Here is a 12522-nt window from a genome sequence, read left to right on the forward strand (position 1 = left end):
CCTACAAACAAAAGAATAAACATAAAAGATATATCTACGTGGGATTTTTTTCGTTCATTTAGGTACATCATGCAATGAAATATATATATAGAGAGACTAAAGCAATAGATTATAAGTTCAAAGTATTATAATTCACAAAAAAAATAGGAGAAAAAGTACGAAAAACAACCTTGATGGCTCCTTGAATGTGCATGGAAGGGGGGTTCTTTTCTAAATTAAAAACGATAGTGATTTTTGTGACAAGAAAAGGATGGACTTATATTTTAGGACTTTGCAAAAACAACTATCCAAATAAGGGGAAAAAATTAAATTCATAAATATTATGAGCTTTTACCTAGTTCCAATATAAGAAAATATTTAATAGTCGAATTTTTAGTTATTAATGTGAAAGTCAAAAAATACTAAATGGCACTTTTGTCCAATGTTGAATTTATTTTTAAAGGGTAAAAAGGTGAACAATATTTCACTTAGGGCATTCGTGCTTTTACGTGCGATTCCGCATGTATCCCATTTTAACGATATAAAGATTTAAAAATCATATTAATTTAATAAAGAGTTATGATTTATAGTTCAAATAATATATAATTTATATAAGATAAAATTTTAATTGATTTTAAAGTTTTTAAGTATTAGTGCTTTCTATATACTTCAAATAAAGATAGAGTTAATAAGCAAAATTTTATATATATTGGTGTTTTGCTCTTTTATAATACTTCCTCCGGTCCACTTTAATTAATTTTTTAGCATGTGGTTCATAATATTTGATTTTTCATATATCAAGAAAGCATTATTTTCTTTTTTCCAAAGTTTCTCTTGGAGTAAAGAGTCTTGAAGTATCTATTATACTTTCAATAAGCAAATTAAGGTTAATATGGTCAATTTTATTGTTAATTAATGCTAAAAGATGAATTCCTTAATATGAGTAAAAATAGTACTTCAAAAAATTAATTAAAGCATACATATATAATTTGAAATATTTTTTTGAATGAATGAAAATAGAATATGATTCCTGTATTAAAATATGCTCAAGAATATGCGTGTGAGTATTGAGTCTATACCTGTGTGTTTAAGTCTAGATTGAAAAAATTTCAAGGTGTGTAATATCAGTTGGAAAAGTTATGTGGACATCTACAAGGGAATAGAGATAGTTTGGAACAAATAAAATCTTTGAGTCTAGACTGACATTAAATTAAAAAATAATTGAATAACTATTGGTTTAGTGTAAAATTTAGCTTAATGAATATAAAAGTAGACCAGATACTTTTGGTAAGAACAACTCTTCGAAGCTCAAAAACTTAGTTGCTGACTATATATATGCAATGTTGTTATGATTTATTTTCACAAAATAAAAATTTAAACAAAATATAAAAACATAGAATGTTCAAGTTAAGTGATTTCCTAGTAGAAAGGAAATTTAAAAACGTTAATCTAAGGTAATTTTCAGCATCTAGTTGTATCATAATTAAAGTGAATCGTGTATATAAGGTAAACTCTTTATTGATTTTTAAATTTATTTTTTTAAGAGTTTAAATAAGGAAAGATATAATAAATAGAATTTTAGTTGATGTAAAAGTTCTAAATATTAGTAAGATAAGTAAAATGACAATTTTATTCAATGTAAAACTTATTTTTAAAGGGAAAAAAAAACAAACGATATTTTGCTAAGTGTCTTCGTGCTTTTAATATAGTATATAGATATAGATAGATAAATATAGATAGATATAGATATTCGAGTATAACTCTGAACATATAATATAAGCTAGTTTTTAAATATTTTTATCATTATAGAAAAATCTTTCCTTATAAGGGAATCTAACAATTAGTTTATATTTCAAAAAGTTTATCTTTTTTGTTATAAATAAAACTGTATTTAAGATGAATGTTTATATTTTAGAGAGATTTTAGGGTTTGTTACTTGGTGGCTAAGTCATTTTTTTCCTATAAATAGAGGAGTTTCATTCCTTTGTAATTCATCCAAATCAATAAGAATTCTCTCTTTACTTTTTTCTGCAATACTCTTCTTCTTCTTTTATTGTTTTATAACATGTTATATCAGCACGAGACTCCAACCAAATGAGTAGAGGCTTTGAGATACGTGCATGGTGCTCAACTTATACATAATATTGAGCATAATGATTGTCAATTGTTCCGTGAACTTCCCCTAGGAATCAATTATGGATTTAAGGTAAGTATTTTACCTTATTTTTCTCTTTTAAATTATTGGCATTCTATAATTTGATTTTAAATATAAGCAAAGACAATAAATTTTGATTATAACTCTAATAGAGTTTGTAAGAAATTATAACTACCTGAAGTGGTAAAATTTCTATGCCTTGCCATGATCAAATTCATGTATGATGGTGGGCACAAAAAGTGAAAACTCGTCCCATTGAATTTGCTTCATTCTCATTCCCTTAAGAGAATATGGTAGCGGTATGTGATAAGTCTAAAAGAAGATAAAATTATTACGGTGAAGGTATCAATAGATGTAGATGTGTCAATAGACGAAATTATAATCGTCATCATTGTGGTAATGAGAATAATAAGGATTCTCAAAATAATCCTTCATTCTGTGAAAGTAATGTTTGTCATCGATTTGACATGAGATTTTGTAAAGCACATGCATATGATTATGGTCCATTCATAATGTGAATGTGATAACATGTGATTTATGAATACATCATCATTCTTGGAAGAATATGAACGTACTAGTGGTAGTGAATATAACACATTCACCTCTAGAAGGAGGTTTGAGATGAAATAAGAAAATAATTTTATTATTATGGCATGAACGATCATTGATCACTTACCTATTGTGATTGTGCCAAAATATTATGGCAATGTGATTATTAAAGGGTAAAAGTAATGGAAGCAACATATCTTCCTATAATGATTTGACCATGACCATAATGGTATAACTTTGTCCTTGAAAGAGATATTCACCACATGGATGTTGATGAATATGTGGTAGTACAAAATTAAATGAAAGCTCTAGAAGAGCCAATTATACTATTATGGAGAAATAAAATTGATTATTAATAAGGTATTGTGTCGTAGTAAGTCTCAAAGAAACTTATTTATTTTCTAAAGTATTCACGAAAGTGGTTGGTTATATTGAGGCTATAAATAAAGGAAAGATTTAATATCTTCTATTACTACAACTTGTAGCGGAGTAGTATGTATGTGAAAAGTTACCTGCTTTATTCTCGAGTCTGTACTACACAAATAAAAGAATGTCACAATAAAGTAGAAGTTTATTGATATAAAAATCCATATCATAATAAATTTGGAGTTTATTGATAATTGCACACGTCATGGTGTAAACATGAAGTTTATCAATATTGATAATTTATTCGGTTGGCATAATTAGTTTAGCCATGTTAATTTAAGTATGATATGCAAAAATAAAAGAGAATTCACATGGATAAATATTAAAGAACTAGAAAGTTGTATACGAATCTCTTATGTTGTTTGTTCTCATTAATTAATAAACCAATTAAAATTGTGATTGGATCCCATGAATGCTAAGAATATCAAAGGTCAATATGGGCTCATTCACCTGCCATGTATACCACATAAGATGCATCTATTAGATAGTTACATGTGTGATTACTATTAACCCGCAACCTGGTATTTGCGAGGTAACTTTCTCAATTATTTAATTTAGAGCATAATTTCAGAATTCTATTCAAGACAGTTCATCTTGATAAGTTGGTTTACATCACAGTTGGTTTAGCAAAATAATTTATTGAGTGCCCCACTTAATAGCTAAACTATTGCTTATGAGAACAAAGTTATCTATATCAGTTTGATATACGTTATGTACGAAAGTATATTACATTCTCCTCTCACAAGTGATTCAGGGTCAGGAACCAAATAATTCCATCTTATTATTATTATTATTGATGTGCAGTGTATATTTTGATTAACACCATAACGCACAAAATTGAATTTTCAAAGTTGAGGAAGCAAGTTAGTTTTTCTAACATGAGGGGGAGAAAAGATAAACAGTTGGGAAAAAGTTACGTGGAATGAATTATCATTTCTACATTTGGATCCTCGAATAAGATAATATGAACTTGAAGTTCATAAAAAGATAATTCATCTGCAATATATTGCAAAGCATGCCAGACGCATTTGTGACCCCAAAAAAGTAACTATATTCTCACTACAAATGCTCATATTAGAATAAGTCCTAAAAGGACAAAGTCTATGGCATACTTAAAACGTATAGACAAATCGGTTTCAAATAAAATTTTTGATAAAGAAGATGAGCAAATGATCATAATAAGGAGGCAAGTGATCTAGAAGACAACACTTCATAAAATCTCAGGAGAGGTTCAGGTACCTGAAAAATATGAATTAAGAGATCTCTATGTTATGTCTTTATGAAGAAAAAAAAAAGGAAGTTGGAACCGTTATAAAATGTTCGTCGACTACATCTACGATAACACTAAATATATATATATGAGGATCTTAAGTGTGGAGAAACAATTCAAGTAGAATTGGTTTTACATGAAATATATATAATTTTGGACCTGCTGTTCAAATACTTGAAAGTATAAAGTCAGCAGAGTGTGCAATCACTTTTATCTATCTTATATGTCTAGCATGACATGAAAACTTGATATGCATCTTAAGTCTATTTATATGGTTTATATGACTTAACTTACATGACAATCTTTGAAGGACTTAAATCACTTAAAGCATATACAATTCTTGGTCATGATGTACCACATCTCAAGTGCAATTTGTGCACATATGTATCTTGCTATAACTATAAGTATGATAATATGATAGCGAGAATCTCTATGGAGATATTGAAAAGGCCATTCCACGATATTATATGAAGACATTACATAGCTATCAAGAATGATGATTTCAAGGTGCAATATATTCATTCAAGTTAATATGGTTGATTTATTTATTAAATCTCTACCAACGATCTTTTGAAGATGGTGCACAAGATTGGAGTGCGAAGGCTCAAAGATGTGAATTGATGCTTTCAACATGGGGAGTTAATATGCGTTGTACTTTTTTTCCCTTACAAGGTTTTGTCCCACTGAGTTTTTCTTGCAAGTTTTTTAACAAGACAACCAAAATGCATATTGTTAGATATGTGTATTCTTTTTCCTTCACTATAATTTTTTTCCCACTGAGTTTTATTTTAGTTAAGGTTTTAAAGAGTGAAATTGTATTTAAGATGAATGTCTATATTTTAGAGAGATTTTAGGGCTTGTTACTTAATGACTAAGTTACTTTTTTCCTGTAAATAGAGGAGATCTATTCCATTGTAATCCATCCAAATCAATAAGAATTTTCTCTCTACTTTTCTCTTCAATACTCTTTTTCTTCTTTTATGTTTTATAACATCTTTCGATTTATGTAGTATTATTTCACTCCTATCGTTTTAACTATATGTATGTTTTTATCTTTAGAAATGTCTTCCTTAGTTGAAGGGGTGCTCTTGTTTTAAATTAGGTATTGTAAATTTCATTAGAAGAGTACCAAGGAGGTACTAAACGATTTATGAGTTACTGTATAACTACATCAATTATCAAAGATGAATTCAAAATTTGAAGAACCCAAGTATAATAATATCTTTAACGTAAATCTATCATTAGTTGCAACGATTGAAGGGGTGTAAATTTGTTTGATTCGACCAATTTTGGGTTTATTGGATTCAAAATTCCCTATTATCAATTTTGGACTTTTTTGTTAACAATTTGCTTTATTAGGCTTTTTACTCGTAAAGACAAAGGGGCCTTCGAGTAAAAAAAAAGTTTAACTCCATTCATTTCTTCCTCTATCTATAACTTAAAAAATGGAAACAAAATGCGAACTATTTGGAAAAAGTCACTACAATCAATTAGATATGTGGTGAGAAAATGATACCATGATTCATTATTATATTTTCTGGTTGATTAATTAGTTTACCATAGTTGAATTTGTTTCAAATTGCAATTATCTAATTTTAATAAGTATTCTAACTTTTTCTTGAGAGTGTTCGAAAGTGTACATAAAAAGAAAAAAGTACAAAAAAATAATAAAAGGACAAAAAGAAAAGGTACTACTGGTAGCCAAAACCAAAGCAGGGAAGTGGGAAATGAGAAACAGAACAGAAGAGTGAAAGGCCAAAGAAAAGAAAAAGGAATTGGCTGGTAGTAAACTAAGCTGCTAGACATTTAAACATATGGACATGCAAAATAATAATAAAAAGGAGTAAAAAAAATACCCAAAAAAAAAACCCGGAAAGAGTCGTACTAGCTCTACAGACGGTTGTAGTCTCAAAATACCTTTAAATATTTTCGATCCAGCTTTTCTACTATACTAGTCTACATGAACGTGTCTGGCACATTATTGCCCATCACTGATCACACATATTTACAAAAATCATGCCTTAATTCTTAGCTAGTTGCCATAGGCTATTGATCCTCAACATCTATTGCTTGAGTACAAGAATGTATTTTAGTTAGATATAGGAATACAAACTTAAATAATTAAGGTGTCCTGTCCTTGGAAACACCATGAGAATTTACAGAGACGAACTAATACGATCAAGATCTACAAATCCCACAAGCACTGCCCGGTTGCGTTCTTTAACCTTCACCTGATATATGACTCTGCACAGTCGAAACCCCTTATAATGTGCTAAACACCACTAGATGGACTGAATCCTATTATGTGCTATGGACTAAACTAACATACCTCGAGGCTTCAGGCCACATTTCTGTGATCAAGGTTTCACCTGGATAGACATGTAGCAAGAATCTGCCAGATATGCTCTTGATCAAGGTGCGGTCACCTCTGCAAATACGTCCAATGATAGCCCTAATTGCAAATCCAAGTGTGCATAGCCCATGCAGTATCGGGCGAGAAAATCTGGGCATTGTTGCACCAAAAGATATGAGACATCTTAATTACAATAAACCTAATAAAAAGACAGTAACTTGACGTTGCATCAACAGCACCAGAAACATAACGAGGTTCGACACATATAAGTTTGGGACAGCAGAAGCAAAAAAAAAAATAATCAATGTTGATATCAACTAAGCCTCAACGGCAAATCAGTTGGAGTAAAAAGCAAAATAACATGAGAAGTAACTAACCTTCAAGAACCATTCTATATCAGGCTATGTTCTTAATGTTACATAATGTATTTCCACCACGCCCGCTGTGTGAGCTTACTTGACAAAAGCACGAAGTGCAAAAGGTGAAAAGAAAAGGATTGTCGAAATTCATAGACAATGTACAAATATGTCTTAGCATTGTATCCAAGTCTAGATTTGATTTCGTGGTGTTTTTAGATTCTAAATTTAATCAAACATGTATGTACAAATATGTCTAAGCATTGTATCCTTCAGGGATGTCCAAGAAGAAAGTCAAGTCCTGAAGATGGGAAGGAAAAGTGCCTTTGTTTTTGCTTTTCGCTGCGATTACAAGAAAGTGTTTATAGCACAGGAGGACTTAGGCATTTGGGAAAATTCCATAAAAGATTTCAATTGGCAACTCTGGATATATAGCTTTTCTTTAACATAATGTGTGTGGTTGGCTGGTAACATTTCAGACAGGTAAACTCAAAGGGCCAAACTGCTTAACTCGCTATGATATAACATTCGTAGAACTTAGAGAACTATCTTCCGTTAAGTAGACTTGCTTAAATTCGGACATATAGAGAAATATATTCAGTTAAGTAGACTTACTTAAATTCGGACATATTTCCTTCAAAAAATATATAACCAAAGCAAAATTTTCCTAGCATGTCTTTGCTGAAACATGCTTAGCACTGTGAAGACACTATCTTCAGTTTGATAATTTTCTTCCGATTTTGCGATATATGGATGGTTGGTTCAACCCCAATTATCATGCATCCATTAACAATTGTCACTCTTTATTTTTCCTGGAAAACTACATACTTAGCAATCATCGGTAAGTTGCAAATAGCAGGACATGTTATTCGGTAAAAAGATGGCGCTGTCCATGGTAAATATATTACCCTGCAATACTTGCAACCAGAGGATCTGAATGCAAGGGATTGTAATCACCAGATAACCTATACAGCAAAGCCTGCATCATGTCATTAGAAAAGAAGAAAATTCCAATGTTAGCATATTGCAAACTTTTAAAGTTCTACAAAGAGGATGAAGTAAATCTATACATTAACAGTTTAGGCATAGAATGGAACCATATTTAACTTTTCAAGCTCTACAAAGAGGACGAAGTAAATATAATATATGAATTACCAGTCTAGGTATAGACATGGAAGCATCAATCCAAGTAACCTACCTGTGATGCTTGTGTACATTCCTCGAAAACGGCAAAAGGTTGACTTTTGGGGATTTTAGGAAAAGCAGTCTGATTACTTGGATTTCTAGAGTAAGAATAAGGCCGAGATGACTTTGAGAAGCCACCTGAACCTCTCAAATAAATAGACATCCTGCAATTAAGATACCATATTTACTACTATTAACTGTAGAATAATAGGTTCACACCACCAATCAAATTAGAACTTACCGGTTCATGCATAGGGGTTCACCTGACTCTTTCTCATAACTCGCAATTTCAATTTCAATAACAGCTGCTTTACCTGCCATAAATCAACAATGCATCAATAAATATCCTCTTTTCTCCTTGCTGCCTCAAGAATCAAATGATACAACAACATTTTTGATTTATTGTAATCATCTTCAAAACACCATTAGCTACTTCAAGAAGAAAAATGAATGTTAAGCTTCAAAATCATATTTACTCAACCCAATTGTACCGCCTCCCACTAAAGAAATGCTTTTGTACACACAGCAGAGACCTGCCAAAAACTATTTGCCTCAAGCTCAAAAGCCTTCAGGTCTAGTTGTTTATATCGTTCTTCACATATCTTCGTTTTTCTTTACATTTTCTTGTTTTTTTAGCTGGGAAAAGTCTTGTCATTTGTTTTTTGTGTTTTCTATTCAAAATCGTACCTTTATCGTGCAATCCTGCAACACTCGCTTTATTTAGTATCTGCATCAATAACATTGAGAAAATAAATTATTTTCTGTTGACAAAGAAAAGGGACAAAAAAAGTTGATAAAAACAGATAAGGACAATGACAAGTATTGAGGTGCCATTTTGTAAGAAAAATAAACTGTAAAAGGATTTCAACTAACTCATGTTTCAAGTGTAATAGTCTAGGGAATGTTGTACCTCTCAATTATGTTTCTCCATGTGGTGGAACTAGTATGTGTAGACATGACAAGACTCCAAATATTTAAAGGTAAAAGTTAAGAACAGATAAGCTTCGGAGATGTACATATAAATGGATTCAACAAAAAGGTGCTTGTCTAACTAAAGCATCGGCATATATAAGTTGGGAATGAGTGGTTAGGCTAGAGAATAGAATTCTGGGTTATGCTGATAGGAACATCTATAAAAAGAAACAGCATTATACAACAATGCATCACTACTAGGTACGTGAGGAAAAAGTTACTTCAAAATTACAATTTATCCTCCTCTCTATGAGACACCTTCTGCAAGTAAATTTAAGAATTGAAGTATCTTGCCATAAAGTAACTAGAAGGTTCTTAGCTCAGAATCTTACACAACCACTAGAAGGAAGGGGCTTGTAGATTTCAATGTATTGTTGTCCGTGCAGCAGAAGGCGCGGATCATATCTAGCAAAAGCAAGAAAACAATGACGTTCTTCAACAATTAATTTAGCATAACAGAGAGATTACATTCCTGTTGTACGGTCTCAAAAGTATTGCATCTTTAGTAAGTTAAGAAAACATAGAAAAGGAACGCCCCTGCTCCACAACCACAAATAATGGATGTGTTTACTCACTGCAAGCCCGGAATCTTCGAAATTTCTGAACCAACTCCATTTACGAACAAAGCAGCAAAAGTTGGCAAGACCTACGAATGATAATGAAAGCCAGAATACGAAATGAAAAATCAATTACAGTAACAAATTTCAATCCATCATTACATGCAGTGGCGGAGCTAGCTTGGAGTAAGGGGGTTCAATTCAATCCCCTTAGCAGACAAATTATACCGTGCGAATAAGGTTAAAAACTAATTTTTTTAAATATATAAGCTTTTGAATCCCCTTGACATGAGAGAAAATTCTAGTAAAATGGCAAAGGGAGTTCGAAAATTGCATATTAAATCCCATGTTTTACATTTGTGAATCCTCTTATATAAAATCCTGGCTCCGCTGTTGATCACAACATCTGGATTGTACTGCTTTAGTGCAGGAAAACATTTGCAACAAGCAACAATATTAGATTCAAGCTGCGAATTATAACTCCTAATTCTTCTGTAAGCAGGTTCATCACTTCATGCCAATAACAACAATATACCTGGATGAATTCCTGCCCATCTGCATTATAGACATATTTGAGCTCTTTATTATCAACAGCATCATTTCCACATGCTCCGATGCCTAACGCATATATAGCAGCATCCCTATTTCAAACATTACACATAGCATCATTCAACTGATTAAGAAAATTAACAAAACAAAATTCAATCCGCTCTTAATTATAAAAGCCTAAATCAACTATCAGTATTCCAATACAACGCAAATACTCATTAGTGGATGCAACACTTCCACAGCTGGTGCGATTGCACCACTGCCTTTCGATTGGACCTATATATATAGTTTTGAGAAAATTAAATGTAATAATACTAAATCCTCGCCAATTGTCGCAAACCTAATTGCTAAACCATAAGAAAACTGAATAAGCTACTTGTTTGTACCAGTATATGCGTCGCTTACCTTTCAGTATAAGTATATAAAATCTGCAAAGAGCAAAACGCACATATTAATAACGAAATTGAAACAAATTTGAGAAGCGAGAGAGTAAAAAACGATTAACCTTACCTCAGGAAATTTGTAAGAAATGACAGATTCGGGATCAAATTCAGAACTTCCACCGCCTGCCATTGAATTTTTTACTAAAGGAAGGAGAAGAATCTTGCAGCTTCTGACAAAAGAGAGAGCAGTAGACGAAAGTCTAATTATTTAACCGGCCCTTGGACCGCACATCGAGGTGAATAGTGGAATTTTATATTACAATGTACAATCGGTATAGCACAGGGTATAACAAGTGTGACGGAATTGAACAGAACGGATAATGCTATGCTAAAAATTGGGTTAATTTTATGAATAAAAATTCAACTTTCACTTCGTTAGTGATAGAAAACAATCAATTTTATCTATAACTATAAGTATTATTGTTTACCCGAAAAATGGATAGAGTTGAATTTATACACAGTTTTGAGAATATGTGGTATAACTTGACACAAAATATAAGGATCAATAGAATGTAAATATAGATTCGAGAAAATGCGAAATAAGTAAGGTTGCCAGGAACAAAGAGTCTTAGGATTCAACAAATAGAATCAATGTAAGAAATCTGAATGAACAATTCTTTACTGTAGAAGAATATAGCACTTTTATTACAATGTAAGCGTGAAAAACTTGTCCTACAAAAATAGTAACCAAGCCCTTTTATAGTGGAGGGATTTGGCTCTAAGCATAATAAAATAAACATTCAGTGGGAGACCCATAATAAGTCAGCTTTTTCATAATTTCTGCCAAGATTCTCTCTAGTGAGATTGCAACGGCTTTTGTCTGTGAGCTCGATCTTGCTTAGAACCCTCGATTTTGGTTTGAGTTTTGATTTCGGCTCGAACTCATGATCTTGGTTCGAGCCCGATCCTGGCTCGAGCCCTCGAATTGATTCGAGGTCAATGTCGGTTGGTCTCTGGATTATCAACATGGTAGATCTACTCTGCATCATGGTTTGATTTTGATTCGAGCTCGGTAATGATATCGAACTTGACACGGATTGGCCTCCCCAAGTTCGAGGATAGTTTGTTCCTCCTTCGGGATCTCACTTTGATGAATCATCGTTTGAACTCGATCGGACGTGCTAAGGCCGAAACCTATTTCGACCGTATACAATTATTATCAAGGTTACTTAACTATTTTTTTAAAACAAAGTCACTCAACTTTGTTCGAGTATGGCAGAAAGGTACTAGTATGAGAAAACAAAGGAGGTAGGGAAGAGGTAGGGAGGAGGTAGGGGTGGGCATAATACCGACCGAATCGAAAAAATCGGACGAACCAAAAATTTTGGTTTATTCGGTTTCGATTTTTCGATTTATTCGGTCGGTTTGCGGTTTATTATTTTAAAAAGTTCGATGTTCGATTCGGTGGTCGTTTTAATGGTTCGGTTTTCGGTTAAACCGAAGAACCAATGAAATATAGTCGATGTCTGACGTCTTATCAAATTACGTAATCTAGTTAGTTCAGTGGTGCATTAATTGCACCAGATACCAGGGAAAGTAATGCTTATGGAAAAGGAGTTATGCTACCTTGTTGGTCAACCATACTAAACTATTCGAACATCTTGTAAAAACATCATTTGGTGTTTGATAGAATTTCGAGATGAGACAATGTGCAAGCAGAATACAGAGAAAGCGATAAAGAAATCAAGTGTCAAAATAGTCAATATACTTGTACATTAGCCTTGAAAC

At 32.1% G+C, this 12522-nt stretch overlaps 1 protein-coding gene across 3 annotated transcripts; it reads right to left on the reverse strand.

Annotated features, from left to right (window-relative positions):
- Window positions 1-6279: 6279 nt before the first annotated feature.
- LOC104091855 (enoyl-CoA hydratase 2, peroxisomal-like) lies at window positions 6280-11014 on the reverse strand. Of its 3 annotated transcripts, none has more exons than XM_070200292.1 (11): window positions 10862-11014; window positions 10757-10779; window positions 10338-10443; window positions 9821-9891; window positions 9578-9650; window positions 8961-9000; window positions 8515-8587; window positions 8287-8437; window positions 7997-8067; window positions 6709-6882; window positions 6280-6610 (listed from the first exon to the last, which is right to left on the reverse strand). In XM_070200292.1, the coding sequence occupies exons 1-11, from the start codon at window positions 10922-10924 to the stop codon at window positions 6607-6609; spliced, it is 849 nt and encodes a 282-aa protein (XP_070056393.1). In that variant the 5' UTR covers window positions 10925-11014; the 3' UTR covers window positions 6280-6606. The 3 variants fall into 3 exon arrangements, with proteins under 3 accessions (XP_070056393.1, XP_009595590.1, XP_009595591.1); XM_009597295.4 differs by having other exon boundaries at window positions 6280-6623; window positions 10862-11013; XM_009597296.4 differs by lacking the exons at window positions 9578-9650; window positions 9821-9891 and having other exon boundaries at window positions 6280-6623.
- Between the last annotated feature and the right edge of the window lie 1508 nt (window positions 11015-12522).

The sequence above is a fragment of the Nicotiana tomentosiformis genome, chromosome 4 (assembly GCF_000390325.3).
Source record: "Nicotiana tomentosiformis chromosome 4, ASM39032v3, whole genome shotgun sequence".
Classification (NCBI taxonomy): Eukaryota; Viridiplantae; Streptophyta; class Magnoliopsida; order Solanales; family Solanaceae; genus Nicotiana; species Nicotiana tomentosiformis.